Source organism: Ammospiza nelsoni, chromosome 5 (genome assembly GCF_027579445.1).
Source record: "Ammospiza nelsoni isolate bAmmNel1 chromosome 5, bAmmNel1.pri, whole genome shotgun sequence".
NCBI lineage: Eukaryota > Metazoa > Chordata > Aves > Passeriformes > Passerellidae > Ammospiza > Ammospiza nelsoni.
The window spans coordinates 51,025,242-51,046,249 of NC_080637.1; the positions used below are offsets into that span (position 1 = coordinate 51,025,242).

The following is a 21,008-nucleotide window of genomic DNA, read 5'->3' on the forward strand; positions in this document are numbered from 1 at the left end:
GGCTGGCCAAGCAGAACAAACCTTTCCTAAACCCATGCTGGCTGGGCTTGATCCCTTTGTTGTTCTGCACCTGCCATGTGATGGCACTCAAGGCGACCTGTGCCGTGATCTTCTGTAGCACTGAGGTCAGGTTGATGAGCCTGTAGTTCCTCAGATCTCCTTCTAGCCCTTTTTGTAGATGGGTTTCACACTGGCTAACCTCCAGTCCCCTGGGACCTCTCTGGCTACCCAGGACTGCTGATAGATGATGGAAAGTGGCTTGGTCAGCTCTTCTGCCAGTTTTCTCAGTGCCCTTGGGTGGGCTCCATCCAGCCCAAAAAATTTGGGAGTGTCTGAGTGGCACAGCTTGCCACTAACTACTTCCTCCTGGATTATAGGGGGTTTATTCTGCTTCCTGTCTTTGTCTTCTAGCTCAGGGAGGTGGGTACCCTGGGGACATCTGGTCTTTCTGTTAGAGACTGAGGTAAAGAAGGCATTAAGTAGCTCAATCTCATCCTTAATGACAATATTCACCTGCCAAGTCAAATAAAGGATGGAGCTTCTCCTTGACCCTCATTTTGTTATTAATGTGTTTGTTATTTTTGATAATAGTAGCTAGATTGAGTTCTAGCTGGACTTTCTCCTTTCTAATTTTCTCTCTGCAGGACCAAACTATATATCTGTACTCTTACTGAGTACATCTTGCTGCTAAGATGAGTACAAAAAAACAGATTAGCTTTTTTGTAAATAAACAAAATATTAAGTAATCTACAGTGTTTTTCTGTCCTTTGGGTGAGGGGAAATGATTAAGAACTTTTCTCAACAGGGAACTAGGTAAAGTTTTGCTCGGACTAATACACCTTTAGCTCTCCTTCCTACTCCTTGCCCCAAGGGACTCAGACACCTAAAAAAGAGAGCAGAGTTAGAGGTGATCCTGAGGACTGTCCTGCTGGCTCAGTATTTTCAACACACACACGCACACACACAGCCCCCTCGCTTTTTGTGAAAATGTTGACAGCTTTGGAGCTGGCAAGCTGCTAGCGCAGCTTTCGCAGCCATGCTGGGTGTGATGTGTGACACACCGCGGCAGGAAGCGCTCAGCGTCAGATCTGGCGATAACCGGACCTTTCTTCCAGGAAGACGAGATCATGTGGTCCTGTGTGTGAGTAACGCGGGCTGAGAGTGCCAGAGTCATTACACCCTCAGTGATTTGGGGACCTTTTGGGCTCCCAAGAGCCCTTTGGAAATGTCACACGGGGAGCAGTCACACGCCGTGTTCTCCCCTGCGAGCCCATGCGAGCGCGGCGTGTGGTTCGCAAAGCCACAGAAACACGCCACAGCTGTGTCTGCCAGTACCAGAGGCAAACCAAAGCTGAGCAACAGCACTGGGTGGAAAATATTGGTGTGGAAAATATCAAGCTAACAGCCACAGGCACGAGTCCTCTCTTTATCTTAAGCCCAGAGACAGCAAAGATAGGTGTCACATCCCTCATCTCCTTTCCAAGATACCTTGTTCATAAATAGATACCACTCTCAGCCTCCTCCCACATATCCTTTTTTTTTTTTTTTTTCTGTGAAAAAACAGAAAGCAAGGGGTACTTGCAGTAAAAAAATTCCTCTGAAGTCAGATCTGATCAAGGGTTTGGGTCCTTGGTTGATTCAAAAGCCTGTGGTGATAGATGTGGTACGCTTACTTAGATAGATCAGATTCAGATTCTACATTTTTTGTTCTGCTGAAAACACCAGAAAATTTAGATTCTTCTTTCCAGGAAAATTTAACTCAAAAAAGTAAGGTTTTTTGGCATTGAGGAATATCCTCAGATGGGTTCTGACCCACTGTGGCAAGCCCCTCATAGTGTAAACTCAGAAAAGCTATATATAAATACATTTGTGCCTAAAGATGCTGCTTGTCCCTTATTATCTGTGGAAATTCTGGTTCAAAGTAACTTTTAAAAGTGAAATAAGGTTTAAATCTCTTGATTCTGAAAGCATTCCCAGTCAAACACTACAGCTTTCTACCTACATTGAATATTTATCGACTAGAATCCACCGTGAGGCAACTACAGCAATGGCTTTTGGTCTTCATGCAGTCCCAGACTAAACCTGGTCCAGTGACAGAGCTGAAAAATATCTATCCCTGCACAGCTGCCAAAATGAGCCCAAGCAAGCCCTGGCCCAAATATGCTCAACCCCAGGTCGATGTCACTGGCTTAAGCTCAGCCCTGGGTCAGGAGCCACCCATTTATTGATAGAGTAACTCTGTTTTCTCTGCTCTAGCTGCAGAGTCTCTGCTTTCTGTGACAAACAAAGGGGCACATACAGACCTGCAGGACTGTAAGCAGAAGGTCATGTAGGAAAAGTAGCTGAGGAGGACCTGGGGTTGGAAGAAAAGCCAATGCAGGGAGATATGGGAGGTTGTGCAGCTGAGTGTGGGGAGCCCAGTGTCAGGAGACTGGGCAGCGAGAAGTGCAAGAAGACAAGAGGGAGTCTCTGAGGCCGGCACTGAGAGGCACCGGGCTTTGCTTCCATCTGATGAACACTGTGGTAACCAGACCTGCTCTCTGCTGCTGTCTTCCCTCCTTCCAGCCATCTACCCCTGCCAGCCAGCATCTGCTCCATCCCTGTGCTGGGGAGCACACACCGATGGGACCAGAGAGGGTGGCTAAGAAATGCAGCAGTTGCTCAGCAACTCCCCGTCCCCTGAGGAGGACAACGTAAGCCATCTGCACCAATCTCCTGAGCTGCTCCTCTCTGCACAGCTAGAGGTGCTCCTACCTTGACTTTTTCTGGATTACCCCTGCTCAGCCTGCAGATCTTCTCCCGCTTTAAGCCTCCAAACCCTCCATTTCAGAAAAGAAAAAAGCCGCTGTGCAGGGTGCGCTGACCCACCGCAGCAGCATGGTGCAGGACAAAGGCCGAGCTGAAGGGACGTGCCACCAGGTTATTGATCACTGAGGAGACCTTGAGCTGGGTAAATAGATGTCCTGCTTCCTCCCCCACTCCCTGCAGGTGTGAGCTGGGGTGTGGGCCAGGTCTCACAGGCAGCAGCAGGCTTTAGAGGTAGGTCTGTAGCTCTGGGGGAAACCTCGGTGCCTGCCATCAAATCTACTAACAAAGAGGCTCTTCTGCTGCTTCCTGCCCTCCCTCCCCTGCCCCTCCATCTGTGTCGTGTGCTTATGCCTGCTGTTTCTGAAGGGATGCTGTGGTAGTGGAGAGGTGCCCTTGCTCTCCTGGACTACCCAGTTTGGCTTCTTGGGGAGTAGAGCCTTACCAGGGGTTGCACAGGAAGGTGCCCCACAAGGAGCAAGGGAGGGCAGTCTGCGCTGGGCCTCTTTGTACCACCTGCTCCTCTGGAAGGGTGTGTTAGAGCAAATGGATGTGTGACTGCCTGTCTGAGTGTGGATGTTCACCAGGCTGGGTTTGATGTTCTGGAGTGAGTTACCTGGTGCTTACATTCTGCAAATGCGTTTCCATGTTGCAAGGCAGCCTGAAGGGCTTGGGGCTCCATAACTGGGGGGACGAGGCTGAAAAGCCCACTCATCCTTATCAGGTGATGCTCAGTGGCATCCACATAGGCTAAAACCTGCATGAGGGCAGCCAACTCTTCCCCCAGCTGCAGCAAGTCCCTCCCATGCACTTCTCTCCCCATGTTCACATGCACCATTGGGAACAAAGACGACTCACAGACAGGACACAAGCATTCCACGAGACCTCTGTGTCCTCCCATGCAGATGCATCCACATCCCTTTCCTCTCCAACCACAGAAACACAGAAAACCTTTGAGGGCAGGCATGTACTGTGTGGTGGCAAAGGAAAGTGGGTGACAAAACCAATATTAATGTGGCTCTTTTGGGCAATGGTATTTCTCACCCTCAGAACGTGGGGCTGACAGAAGAGAAGCAGCCAGGAAGAAGTAAAAGAAGCAATTTGGGGGAGATGAGGGGCAAAGGAAGACAGAAGGTGTCCCCTGGCACAAGCAGGGGGTGGTGAAGGGCTGAACATTATTCAGGTGCTCTCTTCTCATTAGCTCAGCTATTGAGCCAGTGCCAGCATTGGCTTTGCCTGGGAACACACGGCCTGGTGGGAATGGCAACATTTGCTTACTTTTAGGGATCAAGATAAAAATGGAACAGCAGGCAAAGTGTAACTTCAGGTTCCCAGGCAGTGGCTGCTTTGTGCAGCTTTTGCTCACATTTCAGGTCACCAATTTTCTTCCACGTTGATTTCTAGATCAAAAAAATACCAGTTTTAAAACAACTCCCAGCCTGGGAGGACCACACTTTTGTATTCAGAGAAACTCATTATTGTACTAATTTGCACTTTTGACAGAAGAAAAACCCAGGGAATGCCTTTGAATACCAATGGATTACCAGGAGATGTAGACAAGACAGTGTCCTGGGAGCCTGTCTTCCACTGATTTAGCAGTTTTACTCACATTTGCTCTGAGCAAAGTCTTTGATATTTGCACAGTGATCTCTTGGGGCCGTACATCTTGGGAGAGGAGGACAGATTTGGCATAACACCTTCAGAGAGGGTGTGAGGGGAAACAGAAAAACCAGCCTGACCCTGGCATGCTGTGTCACCAGACGCGCCTGATGGAGGCCGAGGAACAGGAGGAAGACTCCAGCTCCCTCTCAAATGACAAATCAGAAACTAACTCACGTCGCTGCCTCCGCTATATGCCCCTTGGGATAGCCTTTCTTGTGCTGGCTGGAGCTGCTGCAGCAACCTGGTATTTCCTAGGTAAAAATTCACGTTTTTTCTCCCCAGAGGAGGCGGAGGGGGGGTAGTCAAAGCAATGCCCAGCCCAGAGCACATTAGTGCCTCTGGGTGGCCTTTAGACAGTCACACACAGGGGTAACCCCCTCTTTCCTATGTATCACTGAGGTGACCCAGCAGTGTCTTCTCTTGGCAGACTACAGACCATGGCACCTGGAGCCATCCATCCTGCAGTTCTACTGCGGCAGCCTCCAGGTCCTCAACCGCCGCTACTCCCCGGAGCTGGGGCAGGTGGAGTCCAGGGCCTTCTGGGTGGAGTCAGCTAAGCTCCAGAGCATGGTGAGGGCACTTTCCTCAACAGAGCCAGCCCTGAGGCTGCTCACTGAGTCGGATGAGGAAGGGCTCAGGCACCCCCATCCAAGGGCAGGCTTGGGCAGGCTGTACAGCGAGAGGGATGAAAGGTGGGATCAGGCACTGTAACATTGCCCTGTGGTTATGGGACAACGTTCTCGTTGCAGCTGAAGGAACTGATTCGTGCCACAGAGCTGGGTCAGTACTACAACTCCAGCACGGTGTATGCCTTTGGGTGAGTAGCACCTGCAGCATATCTGCTTGCTCCTGTGTGAAAGCTTCCAGAAAATTGTACTCTGGTTTCTCTGAAATCTGCCCACGACAAACTTCTGCAGACCCTGCCATGACCTCCAAGCTAAGCTGGACAGTCAAGGCTCAGAATTGCTCCAGCATAATAGAGCTGGGGATATTTTGATGCTCCTCTTCATCCCAGGTCATGATGAAAAGCCAAAACTGAGAAATTTTTCAGAGAGTCAAAAGTTCAAGAGAGTAAAAAAAAAATAATTGGGAAGAGATTAAAAAAAATTTTTCTTGGCATTGTCAATAGAAACCAAGCAGCTGGAAATTAATTTTTCTAATTCAAGAAAGCTATTTTATGGCCTGACTCTAGGCACAGAATGGAGAGGCCAGATTGCAGCATAGAAAAGTTATTCCTGCCAAGAAGCCTGGACCACCTGGGAACAGGATAACAGGGGAATAGGACAGAGGTGGGACTACAGCTTTGCAGGTCATAACAGTAGAACAGGATAGCAGAAAAGATTTCCAGACTGATGGTAATTGGCTTCTGATTTTATTCCTATGGAAAACCACACCCCTAAATTTGTCCTTTACCTAAGGAATATTCCAACTTTGACATAACTCCACTTTCAATTGGGAAAGAAAAGTTTCACTTGCACATCTTCCTCTGGCCTTTTACTGAACAAAGATGTGTTGCAACACCTCCTTGCCCTCCCCCAGCCAATTTTCTCAGTCAGCTGGTTGAACAGAACTTTCCCAGGCACAGTCTCCTGCAGCTTTAGCCTGCCCAGCATTAATGGGTTGAGGTAAGGTATCTGGTCATAAATCATCCACTTGTCACCACTGGGAGAAGAGACAGTGAAGTCTTGAGCTTCTCTTTTCAACCCCTGATCAGTAGTAGCCAAAGGTCATATCTTCCTGAAATGAGACTACTCATTAGACTAGTCTTGATTAATTATTGTAATAATTTGAGCTCATATGGTCATCAGTAAAGCCAGATGGCGTGGAACGGCTTCTTCCCACAAAGCACTGACTCACACCATGGATATTGCAGCTCTCCTGCCCCACTCAGAGAGGTTCCTCTGGGTCACAGCAGCAGAGTTGGAAAATCTACACAGATATGTCTGATTTATGGAGAAATAGTGGGGAGGGTAATTCTCCAGGGTTTGTCTCTCCAGTAATTCTGGAGATGATGAGCAAGACTATTTTACATGCTATTTCTCTGTTAGGGAGGGAGCTCTGACCTTCTTCTTCTGGTTCACCCTCCAAATCCCTGAGAGTCAGCAGAAGGAGGCAACTGCTGAGAGGGTAAACACAGTGCTCCACCAAGAGCTCTCCACCAGCTTCAACAGCTCAGGCAGCCTGTCCTACCAGACGGAGTACAAGCTCAGCCCAGACTCTCTGGTTCTCCTGGGTAAGTACCAGCTGCTCAGCTGTGGCCTGAGCAGTCAGGAATGCTCCACGATGCAGAAGGTTAGGAGAAAAGGCCAGGAGTCTATTGAAGGAGACAGAGGAAACCTGAAGAGGATGAGGGAAATAGTAAGGATCAGGAGATACAATGTTAGGCATTTTTTCCTGATAAAGAAGAACTGAAGTTTGATTTAAAAAAAAAAATCCTTCCTTTGAAAGATTGAAATTATTGGAGATACACCTGACCACAATCAGATAGGTGATTCTTTTTTCACCCGTCAGCTTTGGTTTCTGTAGAGCAAGGTCTTAGACAGGTCATGACTTTGATCAGCTCAGCTTGAAAATACCAAGCACTTAGGTTTGCTACTTTCCTTTGGGAGATTATTCCAGACTGTTTGATAGAGAGAACAAAAGCAACATATCTGAGTCACCACTAAGTCTTCCTCTGAGACAAAGCATCATTGTCATTTCAGTTCCTGACATATGATTTTAAGGATTATTTATTGTTGCTCACAGTGAAGGTCACAGCCTGTTTAAAAAGCCATCCATGCAAAACTGCTCCAGAGCAGTTGTTAGGTAAGGGGCCAAGGATATATATGTAATCAATGCATACAAGTCCAATGGAATTTATATCTGATCGATGTAATGAGGCTTAACTTGCCAGCCTTGTCTGATCCCTCTTACAGAGTACCAAATCTCACAGGTTTTAAAATACACTGTGTTTCTTCTCCTCTTGGGACTCCTATTTCCAAGTTTCTTCTTCCTATGAGATGTTCAATCTCCAAGTTTTTTGTTTTGGGTTTTTTCCCCCCAGACATGGCATCTTGCATTATTCTAAGATGAAGTTTCTTTTGTTATATCCTACCCATACTTTCTTTAACTCTTACCCCCACATCCCAATTGTTTTGTGGGTCATTTTTTGGTGCCAGTAAAGAAAATTCAATTTTCCCTAAATGATTTTCGTTCCCTCATCCAGACCATCATTTTAAGGTCTTAGGCAGAAGATGCATTAGCATCTCATGAAGACATGTCCTCCCACAGTTACCATTAGCTCCTTACTTCTAGTTATGATTTGTTTCCAGCATACCAGATCCTATACTCAGCCAACATAAATGAACTTTCTTTACAAAGATATCACAAGGAAATATGCTAAATCCTTCCAAGTCAGCCCATCTAGCATTTTCCTTTTATTTGTTCACTTCAAAATGCAACCCATAAACAAATAAAAATGATGGTGCCGTAATTTTAGCTGTTCCCGGTTCCCTCTTATTTGCTCTGCATCTGTTTCACTGTTTTATTCATTTCACCAGACCACACTTCTTTCTATTTTTGACTTAACACACCAGTTGTAGTTTATCTAGCTCCTTCTGCTTTCCCTAGTCCTATCCCCCTCCAGTCAGAAGCACAGTCTGATAACTGAGACAAAAGCCAAAAATTTCTTATGCTGTTGAGCCAGGGTGGCCTCCAGCCAGTGACTTCACCTCTGGTGTCATTTGCCCAGTACAGAGTGGAGAAACAGCCAGCCAAGAGCAGTCATTAGCACTTCATTGCTTTCGGGCAGACTCTTGCTGCCTGCTCAGCTCTAAACTCTGCCGTGAGACTTTGCAGAGCTGCAAACCATTGACTACTGCAGGAACCTCTCCACCATCTCCAGTGCTTTGTTTTTACTAACAGCCACACTCAGTGGCTACCTTGCAGTACACTACCTTCCCCCCTTCCCCAAAAATCGTTCAGGAAGGACTTGCTGTTCTCTACAGGAACTCGATTTAATTACCTTCAGATATAGGAGTACTTACTACCAGCTCTGCACAGACTATTCCCTACAGCACATGAGCTTGCCTAGGAGCCTGCCTTATGCCTGCAGCATCCTATTTTCCACAGCTGTTTTTGCTATGACAAAACCCCACGGATTTGCTTGGAAGCTACAAATAACCAAAGCCCTGACCTAGGCAAACCCCCAACAACAATCCTCACACCCAGCTGACCTCACAGTGCCTTTTATTTTGGCAATTACTCCCAGTAGCACCTGATCTCTGGCTGACTCCAGTTCAGCTGGGAGGCTGGAGAAAAGCCCATCTCTCTTAAATCATCCCTGTGACTGATTTGCAGAGGTTTGTAGCCCCGATGGTCACTTTCTCTGCAACTCCTTTCTCCAAAGGTGGACTCTGCAAGGATGTTGAGTAACTCATTGCACAGTGGTCATCAAAAGGGAACTCCTCTCCACCCTCAATGACTCCCATATTTTTGATTGGGCATTCTTTCAAGTGGGAGAGCAGATGGAGAAGGCTCTGGGAAGTGGGGCTGTGCCCTGTGATGTGGCTGGCAGGGAAGGGGAATGACCAGCCCTTGTGGGAAGGGGAAGAGGTCCTGGAAGAGCCCACTAAAATGGGTAAGGAAAAAGGCAGAGAAGTCCCTGGTGGGCTGGAAAGCAGGAATTAGGGCTATTGGATTTGGGTCAAGGGCAGAGAAATTTCCCAGAAAGATGGGCTGGGGAAGGCAGGTCTGAAACAAGACCCTGAAAGCAGACACAAAGGTACCTGGAGGATGCCCCATGCTGAAGCTGTAAGTGAGCTAGTTGCAGAAGGAAGGAAAGGAGTCCTCACCTACCATACAAGGTGATCAGATTATCTTTTTTTATCCAGTTTATATTTTTGTTTATCTTCCTTTATGTATTTTCTTTCTAACAGAATCCAGTATGAAAGACATAGTAGTGCTGCAATCCACTCTGGGTAGGCTACCTTCTCCTTTCCTTTCCTTTTGAGTTCATGACTTTAAGGGAGGGATTTTCACTGGGGACAGAAAGCTTGTTGGCCTCCTGGAATTGTAAATCCTGGGGAGGGGAGAGTAGCAGCAAGGGAGCATCAGTGCTGCTGCTTGGCCAGATCCAAACTACATGACTGCTACGTACTGGATGGCTCTGGGTAGAGATGCCAGCTGCCAGGGGCAATGCAGCCACCTCAGACTTGTCCTGGTCCTAATGAGAACTGTGAAATAGCAGGGTATACTGGCACCACGGTGCTGATTCCAGGCCCCATGCAATGCTGCTGTTGGGGTGGGGGTTTCCTGCGTGGTTTTGCATTGGATGTGCCTCATTTAGGAGTCTGTTGTCTTGGCAATGTTTGAAGATGCTTTTAGTTTTCTCTGGCAGTGTTGTAAGTTCTCTGTCTGGCAGCTTGCATTAGATATGCTATTAGAAGCTCACCTTTAAGCTGATATTTACTCAAAAATCCTGGTGTGAAAGTCTTCTGAAACCTGGAATTCAGATGAGGGAGATCTAAAGCCAGGAAGAATATGGGGCTGAGAGGAGAAAGAGGTGAAAAAGTAAATAAAGCCAGTGGAAGATAACTGTGCTGTGCTGATATTTAAAGCCTGAGGTAGTGTTAGGTTAACCAAGGAAGGGGGGACAGTTCTTAGAGAAACTGGGGCAATGGTACAAAAGGATAAGTGCCACCACAACATACGTAAAAGTAAACCGAGATCACTGGGATGAGTCAGCCTTACCCTAAAAAAGGGCTTACACTGATATACCAAGTGACAATCCCATATCTCTATTTCTCATACAACCACATCTATTTCAGGTTGCTACAGGTACACCTATGTCCAGGAGGATGATGTCCTAAGGCTGGAGGGCCCTGATTACCTGGCCTCCAGTTGTCTTTGGCACCTCCATGGCCTCAAGGGCTACATGATCAAGCTGCGGCTGGAGTGGACCCTGCCTGACTGCAGGGACCGCCTGGCCATGTACGACGCAGCCGGGCCCCTGGAGAAACACCTCATCACCTCGTAGGTGGCTCCTGAGCAGGGAGAACATGCTGGGGGGGACAGGCAGGATGGCACGACACACCACAGCAGGGGAAGGTGTCAGACAACATCAAAGGAGGTTCTCCTTGATGTACAACCTGTCTGTTATTGCTCAGCTCACTGATGTGGGATATGTCTTAAAACCATGCTGCAGGAGCTGCTGCTGTTGGCCCTTTGTTTGGCTCAGATGGCACCTTACAACTGCTCTGTGTGGATCACACCGATATCCATTGCCTCTCTTTCTCATTCTTCTCTTTCATTTGTTTACTGCTTGCTTCACTCCCATCCTTTGATCTCTTTCCCTGAGGATCTACGGCTGCAGCCGGCAGGAGCCCATAGTTGAAGTCCTTTCATCTGGCCCTGTCATGTCTGTTGTGTGGAAGAAAGCCATGTACAGCTACTATGACCCCTTCATCCTCTCAGCACAGGCGGTGCCCCTCGAAGGTGAGGAGGGCTGGAGGAGAGTGGCTATAGTTACAGGGTAAAAATTGGTTTTCTCCTACAGTATCACAGCTCCTAGAGGTCCTGCATCCCTGTTAGGGGCAGAATTCATTCTGGATTGCAGGGGTAGTCAGTAAAAGGCAGGTTACATGGCCTCCCTGGGCTGAGGCTGAGCTGACAGAGAGCAGGGCTTTGAATGTCTGTATTTACAGCTTGTGAAGTGAACATAACTCTGCGGGAGAGCCTGGAGCTGCAGGGGAAGATCGGCACCCCACACTACCCCAGCTACTACTCGCCCAACACGCAGTGCACCTGGCACATGATGGTAAGAGCCAGCTCCCACAAGAGCATCCACCCTGTCCCCAAAACCAGGGCAGCACTCTGCACATTGTGGGGGTACAGCCAGGCTCTCAGTCAGATCATCATGAGAAGCAAGAAGAGGGTGACAGCCTGCCCAGCCTCCACATAAGGTGTGTTTCTGAAGGGGAAGAAGTCTAATATTGCATGCCAGCACAGAGATGCTGTAGCTGAGGAGGAATCTGAAATCTCATCTCCGGAGGGGTTCTTCAAAACAGAACTAGATTGATAGGAATTGATAAGAATTGCCAGGCTTTGATACCAGCAGCAGAGCCACCCTGGGCTGTGGCATGGCTCCAGTTTAGAGGGTGCTTCTTTCTGACTGCAGTGTGGTCAGAGACACCTGGCCTTCCCATTTACTCTGCTCATGTCTGACTTACGGAGTGTGCTGTAACACTCCCAGGGGCCATCTGCCCTCTGCCCCTGCTCTGCACCCCCTTGTCTGCAGGTCCCATCCCTCGACTATGGGGTCACCCTCTGGTTCGACGCCTACGCGCTCAGCAGACAGAAGCACGACCTGCCCTGTACCCAAGGCCAGTGGATCATTCAGAACAGAAGGTGTGTGGTGGGGTCCTGGTTTCTGTTTCTCACTTCTTATCTGGGATAAAACAGGGATTAAACCTCTGCAGGTTCCCTGCTCACTTCAGCCACCATATGTGAGGAAGAAGGGCCATGCACTGAGCTGCACTCAGTGACCACTCTTTGTGCTAGTGCCTCCTGCTTTTCTGCTAATCTTGTTCACTCTCTCCCCAGTGAACACATTTTGCTTCAAGCTACCAACCTGCTTTCTCTGTCTTGCTGTTCGCATCAGGCTTCTTAGTTTTCTCCTGTGTGTGTAACCTTGGTGTCCTCCCACGTCTCCTGTGTTTGCAAATCTGCCTGTCACCACCTCTGCAATATTATCTGTGTGTGCCATTGCCTTGCAGCCACCTCCGTACAGATCTTCCCCTTAGCTCCATATCCTCCTGCTTTGACTGCAGCCATTTCCCTGCAGGACTTCCCACAAATAGCATCCATATGTAGCTGGGGCCACTGCTCACCACTGCCCAGGTGAAAAGGATGGAGACCTGTTGTGCTCCCATCTCCTCAAAGCTGGCTCTGAGACAGATGGACCTATAGCTCTTGGTTTTCCTCCCACTTATTGCAAAATTGCCTGTTTCCCTCCAAAACCTCCCCCAATCCACCTCATTAGTGCCTTCTCAATGGTTCCTGTAGGGCTAACTTCTCTTCCTAGGAAGGATCTGATCTAGAAGTTATGTTACCCTGGCTTAGGATTTCCACTTTTCCTCTCCCTGCCTCCCTCTCTTAAACTGTCAGTGCCACAGTTTCTACAACATGGCTTCTTCAGGAAGATCATGAAGGCGAATCTTCTTACGCTATAAGAACTGAACTGCTTTGTATGGCCTAATCTCTGTGCTTTCCAGAAAGCAGGAAAAGTCCAAAGACAGGAGGGTCCCTCTGGACTCTGTATCTCATGCATACTGAAAGCACTTTGTATTTCTGGTTTGCCCGCAGCACCCAGTCTGTGTGACCCCTTCCCACCCCAGCCCCACCCAGCCCCCTTGCCCTGCTTTGTCCCTGCCTCCCTGTCCAACCCACCTTGCCTGTGTTTGCCCCTCAGGTTGTGTGGCCTGCGGACCCTGCAAGCCTACGCTGAGCGGATCCCAGTCACATCTTCTGCTGACATCGCCATCACCTTCACCTCGCAGATCTCTTTAACTGGCCCTGGCGTACAGGCAGCTTACAGCCTGTACAAGCAATCTGATCGTAAGCTTGGCTTCTTCCCTGCTCCTTTCTGGGGGCCCAGCAGCCCCTCTGCACTTGGCTTGTCCTGGGAGAAAAAACAAGGCACAGGTCAGGAGCCCTAGGTACCATCCACCCTTCGGAAGATGCTCACAAATCAGTGATCCCCCCAAAAGAAGGGGCAATTATGTGCAAAGCTGTTTCTGCACATGCGGCCCTGCGTCTTGTGGCCAGAGCATCCATGCAACAAAACCCAAGGTCACAAAATTGCCTAAAATCTTACCCTCAAGTCAACATCACAGACTGGCCTTGGGAATTCAATGAGAAAGCAACTCTGCTTGAAGCAACATTTGTTTTGATTACAAGATCTCTTAGAGAGAGCTGTTTCCTGCTCACCTTGGAATCCATGCAAACAAGAGACAAATAAAACCGCACACAAATACACACATATGCAAATGCCACCCACAGTCTGTCTTTCCAAGGTTTCACCATCTCCCTCCTAAAGGGTGCCAGTAATGCACACCAGCCCCTGAATATGTGTACCTGTCAACGTGTCTAACAACAACCTCTTCAAGGTCCCACGTAAGTTTTGATAGCAACTCCAAAGAGCCTGTTTCAGCTTTCCTGTGGCATTCAGAAGACATGAAACAGCCGTGATCCTGACGTATGGTGTGCCAGACAGACGGCTGTCCTGGATATTGCCCATTGGTACCGTGCAAAACAGTGAAAGCCTTCTTTCCCCTGGTGCATATCCTGGCTCCATATGTCCCTGTTAAGAGCAGATGACATGGCAGATTTTGGGGAGTACAGTACACTGCAGCAGCACTCTTGTGGTCAGGAGAGTGTGCAGTTCAAGCCATGGTGCTCTGCTGCCAGGAGGTTTCCAGTCACTGGGGACTAATTACTCTCTTTTGGTTTCACAGCCTGTCCTGGGGAGTTTCTGTGTTTGGTGAACGGTTTGTGTGTCCCAGCCTGTGACGGGATCAAAGATTGCCCCAATGGGCTGGATGAGAGAAACTGTGGTGAGTGATTTCTTCTCCCTGCTAGTCTCTGGTCTCAGCAAGACACAGCCCCTTGCTCCTCTGAAGGCAGGGAGGAGATTTGGGTGGCCAAGGCACAGCCTTGTACCTCAACTTTAGGAACTTAAACCTCTGTGCCCTTGGAAGTCTCATCCCACTGCTATATGGCTTTAGCCTGCTCTGGAAAGAGCAGTAATGCTTCTGGCTCCTGTCACAGTACAGCCTTCCTGAGAGAGTCCCCTAGGAGCAAGAGCACCAAGAGTTCCAGGCAGCCTGAAAAAAGCCCCCTGCCTAAGCTGTCCCCCACCTTGTCCTGCTTTCCTCCCACCCAGGGTCTACAACCAACCTCAGCCTTGGCCTAGAGCCTCCTCTGCTGTCACACCCCTCAGCATCCCCCTCCCTGCTCTCACCTCCCCTAGCCCACCTGCTGCCCTTCTTTCTCTGCTTCCCCCCCCAGCCATTTGTGACACTTCATCTGTACAGATCCTCACTCATATATTTTGCCCGAGTTTGGGAGCATCAAAGTCCTTGATCAGCCTCAATCAGTTCTTCATGCCAAAAGCAGTTAGTGCTGATTCAGGCTCCACTCTTAGCATCTCAGAACTCCTGCAGAGCCCCATTCTCATAGGAACAGCAATTCAGGCTTAGACATGGCACCTAATTCATCTATTCTCTCACCTCTGGTGGGATGGGAGTCTCATCATGTTGCTGCCATCACTAACTTTTCATTAGTTGTTTCCTGTAGATGTTTCTTTCACAGATAAAGAGCCCTGAACCACTGGAGAGAGTGGCCAGTTTTGAAAGATTCAGAGGAAGCTGCAGGAAAAGTCTAAAGTCAAAGGAAGGAAAAATCTTTCTAAAGAAGCTTTAATTCAGTGCTAGAAATGTGAGAGCTCACATAGGATTGCCAAAGTTGGGTTTTGTATTTTCTGCAGTGTTGCTGACAATGTGCTTTGTCCCATCATCCAGCTGTCTGACATCAGGGTTTGCATGCTTCCCTCCTGTAGACATGGATACATTTGCATCCTTATGAATGTCTAATCTTTTCTTGAATCCCGGTATCTCCTTGGCCCCAGGGATATCGTGTCATTCAGTTCCACAGGTTGGCACACACCAAGACTGACAGAAACCCCACACTCTGTGTTTTCCAATATTATTTATATTTGAAAAAGAAAATAGGAACATTATTATTTCCTTCCATTCTTATACTCTTGCCACTACTGCATCTCTGATTATTCACTCTATGTTGGTATGGAACAATCTCTGTCTTTAAAATCAAAGTTCAAGTTGCCTCAGACCTTTATGTACCTTTAGTCATCTAGAAGCTTCATGCTAATAATGAAAAAAATATAGTCATTTCAGTAAGAAAATGGTACACACAAACAGAACAAGTTCCTGCTATGGAAATCTGTGGACAGAAGTCAAATTCTGTGGTGGGCAGGCAGCTTAGACCCATCTCCATCCTCCAGTGTCCACCAGAGCTCATGGACATTGTGGAATCCTGTGTTGTTCAGGACTCAGCTGCAAGGGGAAGTGCTGGTTTGTGTGGAACAGTGACCCATGAGCTGGGGTTGACAGCAAGGCAGGAGGAACAGTGACCTCACCAGACAGGATGCAGTCCTACAAAACCCTAACAAGGCAAGCAGACCAGGACTGGTGGTGGTAACTGAAGAGTCCATGGACCTCAAGACAAGTACTTAGTGCTGAGGTGGGTCTGATGCCAAGACAAGAAAAGTTAAGTCAGCAACAGTGAAGTGTAAGACAGGGTGCAGGCATAGCTAGAATGCAGATCAGGCAAAAGCTACACATCTGCACTAAACCAGAGCTGGTCTCAAGCACAGCTTATGAGGTGGGGGTAGAGGCTGCAGAGACTGCAGGACTTATGACCCTGACCTCACACCTTGTCTGCCTGATTCCCACATGCTTCCCTCCTGTGCAGTGTGCCCTGCAAAGTTCCAGTGCCATGAGGACAGCACTTGCATCGAGTTCAGCAGGGTCTGCAACCAGCAGCTGGACTGTGTCAACGGGAGTGATGAGGAGCACTGCAGTGGAGGTAGGGACGGGACAGTACTGGGATGACAAATGCCCACCCCATGTTCAAACCAAGGCTGTCTGTAGAGTACTTCCCACATGTGACATAAGGGCACCATCAGGGAGTGAGCTCGCCCAGCCTCCTCACAATGTTTGTGAGCCGTTTGCTTGTTCAGGAAATTCCCTGTCATCGTCTATGGAGTTCCCCCAAGCTCTTCTGCTGCCCTTTCTTCTCATTTAAAGGACTTCAGGCTGTATCTACAACCAGCTGCCCTCTCTCAGTCTTGGCTTCCCTTCCTTTTTGCAGGGGTCCCCTGCAGTCCTTTCACCTACCGCTGTGAAGATGGGACCTGTGTGAAGAAACCCAACCCGTTGTGTGACACCACTGCAGACTGCAAGGACCTGTCTGATGAGAATCACTGTGGTGAGGAAATGATCAGCCACACATCAGCCAGGCAGGTTCAGGACGACACGTAGCTGCAAGTTGCCCCATTTTCTCCCACCACCCAGAAGAAGCAGCCACCCTCCCTTGTTCCACCACCTTCTCCCCACCTCAGTCCCACAGTACCAGTGTCCCTGCTCCACCCTGCCGCGGCAGGGACAGCAGCAACAAGCCAGCTCTGTGCTGAGTGTGAGCAAGCTCTTGCTCTTTGGACAGCTGCTCCCTGCCTCCTTCAGGCAGAGGCATCAGGCCAGACAGACATGCCTGACAGGCCAGATTCAACCTACAGGCTGCCCGTTTGACCACTCTGTCAGCTAATATGTCATTGTTCAAGGCTCCAGCATGTCTGCATGGCCACTGGCAGGGAGAGAGTTAATGTTTTGATTTCCCTACTTGTTTTTTGTTTTTTTTTTTTTCTGGAGCCTCAGTAGGCAGAGAAGGAGAATGACAGGGAGGGTTTCCTGACAGCACAGCAGTTAGCACAGTCAGCATGCTGCCCCAAAGGCATCCCCAGGCTGCAGCTGGAGATGGGGAATGCTGGGAGGGAGTGCTCACTAGACCTGTCCTGTGCAGTACATAAAGCATGTGCTGGCTGGGTAAGACAAGCAATTAGAGGTCAAACTCTTCAGTCAACTAAGTAGGAATGGAAGGGCAGGCACAGTGTTTCATGTTCCCTTCCTTCCCTGAAGTACCTGCTGTGTCTCCTCCTCAGACTGTGGGATGCAAGCCCCTCTCAGCAGGATTGTGGGTGGTATGAATTCTGTGGAAGGGGAATGGCCGTGGCAGGCCAGCCTGCAAGTTCGGGGCCAGCACATTTGTGGGGGAACACTCATTGCTGACCGCTGGGTGGTCTCAGCCGCGCACTGCTTCCAGGATGAGAGGTAATCGGAGAGGGGAGGTGCTGGTAGAAAGATTTGCATTGCTTTCCTTGTCATGTGTGATGGGAGGCTCTTATGACTGATGAAAATGTCATGGGGCAGCTGCACTCCTCCTCTGGCACCTCAGCCATGCTTCTCCATGGCTTGGAAGCGAAGAAAGGGGTATGGATATGTGCAGTATTTTCTGGTGGTGTGTGCAGAGGAAAAGGGGCAATGCTGAGATTCACAGAGCAGCTCCCAGGGAGCAGTGATAGAGGAAGATGCTGCACAGCTCCACCTTTGTTTTGGCTCTGTGTTGTCCCCACGCTGTCACAGCGATGGAGATGTCAGCATGTGCTAGGATGGGGATAGCATTACCTGCAAAGTGTGCCCTTTAGGTCCCATGCTCCTCTGCTGCATCCTACAGGCTGGCCTCCCCCTCCATCTGGACCGTTTACTTGGGTAAATACTTGCAAAATGCCACCGGCCACACAGAGGTGTCCTTCAAGGTTATCCATCTCTTTCTTCACCCTTATTATGAGGAGGACAGCCATGATTATGATGTGGCCCTGCTCCAGCTGGATCATCCTGTGATCATCTCACCCTTAATCCAGCCCATCTGCTTGCCTGCTCCATCTCACATCTTTGAGCCTGGCCTTCTTTGCTGGATCACTGGCTGGGGAGCCCTCAAGGAAGGAGGTAGGTTCAAGGTCTCTTGGTGGCCTACTGCAGCAGTGCTGAGGCAGAAACATAGGTTCAGATGTGTCATAGGCACAACAGGCTTCTGTTCATCCCAAAACATTGTGCCTCCTTCACTCCTTCTGATTTTGGTAATAGGTTGACCACAGTTACCTGCTGAGTGCCCTGAAACCTCATGTGGAGAGGCAGGCATGGCAGTCTGGTAATCTGTATGGGAACAGTGTGTGTTTCCTCATTCAAAGACTAGAATAGCCAAGACTAGAACAGCCCTTCAGGTCAATTTACTGCCTTCACCCACTTACAGACTTGTTCCAGCAGCTTCCCAATTGGAAACACTCAGGAGACTATACAGACCTGAACACTCCTGGTTTGTACTCTTAAACAGAAGAGCTTAACATCCCTTTCAGTGAGAAACAAATCCAAGACTCTGACAACCCAGAGGTTTCCCCAAAGCAGAATACCCCTTGTCCCAAAAGCTGAAGTACCCACAACCTATGCTTGTAGGAAAACGAATGAAGGGGAATTTTATGCCTTCCACACAGAAAAAAAGTGCTCTGCTCAAAGTCAGAGACTGTGATGCCAGTGGAGAGCAGAACAGAAATTCCAATGGCAGGTTTCAGCATGCAGTGAGGTGGCCATGGTCTAGAGGAAGTTCCACCATAGCTCACCTGTGCTAATTTTGCTGCTCTACTTTTCAGGGCATACCAGCAATGTTCTGCAGAAGGTGGACGTGCAGCTCATCCAGCAGAACATCTGCAGTGAGGCTTATCACTACATGATTACTCCCAGGATGCTGTGTGCTGGGTATTATCAGGGCAAGAAGGATGCTTGCCAGGTGACAGAGAAGTTGTGGGATCAGGGTTGACTACCAGAGGTGGGATGTGTCCCATGTCTCACAACTGCAATGCACAGCCTGAAATGAGGGGGAAAAGACCATATAAGGTCATTCTCCCAACACTTCCTCTGATCTAAACAGTCAACAACAGCTCTCATGACCACTTCTGCCCAGCATCCTTGCCTTAGGATCCAAATACAGTTAAATTACCCTTTTCTCATTTCAGCCCATTCACCACTCTACCTCCCACTTTCAAGTCAGGTGACTACATCAGTCTCTTACACCCTCAGCCTCTTTAACACCTGTCATACACAATAACCTATGTGCTCCTTCATTACTATTAACCTCAAGGAATTCCTCTCTGCCACCCCTCATGGAATCCAGTTAAATTCCAACAATCATCCTTGCCTGCCACATACTTGGAAATGCCATGTGGGCCAGGAGGAATCAGTAGAGCAATCAGCTTTTTGGGACCTGGCTGAGGGGGAGAAATTTGCATGATGAAGGAATAACTGCATCAGATGTTTGCACTGGAGACTGTGTTTGACATCTGCCTAAAAGTACAAGGAATGTTACAGATGTCCCAGGCATGAGTTGAGGGGAAACAGGGATCTGTACACAGAGGGGCTCAAAGACAACATAATCAGGCAGCAGCAGAAGCTGGTGGATCACCACCACTTGATTTTACTTTTCTTTTTTCTAGGGTGATTCTGGAGGTCCACTGGCCTGCAAAGAACCCAGTGGCAGATGGTTTCTGGCTGGTTTGGTCAGCTGGGGAATGGGATGTGCACGTGCAAATCACTATGGAGTTTACACCAGGATCACTCAAGTGCTGGGCTGGATGAAACAAACCATGAGCTGAGAAAAGTGCAACTCTGTCTTCTCCCCATCACACCTACACTCACATGGCACTCATTCCTAATCTTGCTCACTTGCCTCCCAAAGAAAGAGAGTGTGGGATGTTGTCAGACCCAGGATGCTCCTCTGAACTAGGTAAAAAAAGGCTGCTGCAGGGATTGTGGAGAAAAGCAGGCAGACCCTCTTCTCCCTTGGTGCTTCCCAGGGAGCATCCCAAGGGGTTTTTAGGCCATCCATCCAAAAGCAGGGAGAAGGGAGGCAGGTGAGGGAGTCTGGGGCAATGACACACAGCAATAGGCCCAAGCTGATGGTTTCTGAGAAGAGGAATAAGGGGAGTTGAACTTTCCATGAACCATGTGATTCAGCCAGTCTTATGCTGGAACATTTGCTGAAAGAAAATGTGACTGATGTAGTTAGAGATTCCAGTAACTGTGAAATCAATCTGCCTCCCTCTTCCTTCCTGCTGCTTATCCTTCATCCCCCTTCCCCTCCCATCACTCCTCCTCTTCCATCTCCCTAATTGCTTCTTTTCTTAGCTGGCGTGTGCTGCTCAGTGTGCTGTTCAGCTCAGCCAGCCAACTCTTCACGTCTCACTGACTCCCAGGCATGAGCCCAGCATCGCGCCCCCGAGCACGTGTCCTGCCTCCCTGCTGGAGCAGCACCCAGCCTCCACTGCTGCACCTCCCCCAGTAAAAATGCTGGAGCAGACTCCCATCCCTTCCCTCAGCCCTTCTAAATACCTTTAACATCAGGGCATCTCAACCTCTCCCATCTCCTATCTCAGGTAATGCAGGAGATGAAGGAGAAGGTTTCAGGGCACAGGGCTTAAACTGCAACTGCTGCAGGTTTGGTTTTTTAACTAAAGATACACGTGTGTGTATGTGTGTGTGTGTGTGTGTATGTGTACATAATTGGCCACTCTCTGGAATTATAAATAAAATTAATTTGAGGATTTTTTTGGCTCTAGTTTGCCTCACTCTGCTAAAAATTATCTTGAGGTTTGTACATTTTTGACCAAACTCCAGTCCTGGCACTGGCAACTGGCAAAAGGTTCCACACCCCTGCCCACTGCCCCCCATGAGATGTCCCTGGGATCAATAAGGTCACTAGCCAGGTGGTCCTCACTTACAGCTATGCTTTAGGGCTGCAGATAAGCAAACCTGCTCTGTAGCCCAGCTGCCTGCACTGGGGATGCAGCAGCACAGACACAGTGGGAAGCACGTCCAGCC

General features: G+C 48.8%; 1 protein-coding gene across 1 annotated transcript; it reads left to right on the forward strand.

Annotated features, from left to right (window-relative positions):
* Positions 1 to 2,648: 2,648 nt before the first annotated feature.
* Positions 2,649 to 20,731, forward strand: TMPRSS6 (transmembrane serine protease 6). Its single transcript, XM_059472574.1, has 18 exons — positions 2,649 to 2,693; positions 4,566 to 4,722; positions 4,895 to 5,037; positions 5,217 to 5,284; positions 6,516 to 6,700; positions 9,384 to 9,425; positions 10,275 to 10,479; positions 10,805 to 10,941; positions 11,151 to 11,263; positions 11,744 to 11,853; positions 12,917 to 13,062; positions 13,962 to 14,060; positions 15,997 to 16,110; positions 16,396 to 16,512; positions 17,243 to 17,411; positions 17,815 to 18,086; positions 18,785 to 18,921; positions 19,625 to 20,731. Exons 1-18 carry the CDS (start codon positions 2,649 to 2,651, stop codon positions 19,781 to 19,783), a joined length of 2,418 nt encoding a protein of 805 aa, XP_059328557.1. The 3' UTR covers positions 19,784 to 20,731.
* Positions 20,732 to 21,008: the final 277 nt, after the last annotated feature.

Coding starts and splice junctions, on each gene's coding strand:
- TMPRSS6 (XM_059472574.1), top strand. CDS start 2,649: ATGCAGCAGTTGCTCAGCAACTCCCCGTCCCCTGAGGAGGACAAC. Junction 9,426..10,274: donor AGTGCTGCAATCCACTCTGG/GTAGGCTACCTT, acceptor CATCTATTTCAG/GTTGCTACAGGTACACCTAT. Junction 14,061..15,996: donor GCTGGATGAGAGAAACTGTG/GTGAGTGATTTC, acceptor CCTCCTGTGCAG/TGTGCCCTGCAAAGTTCCAG.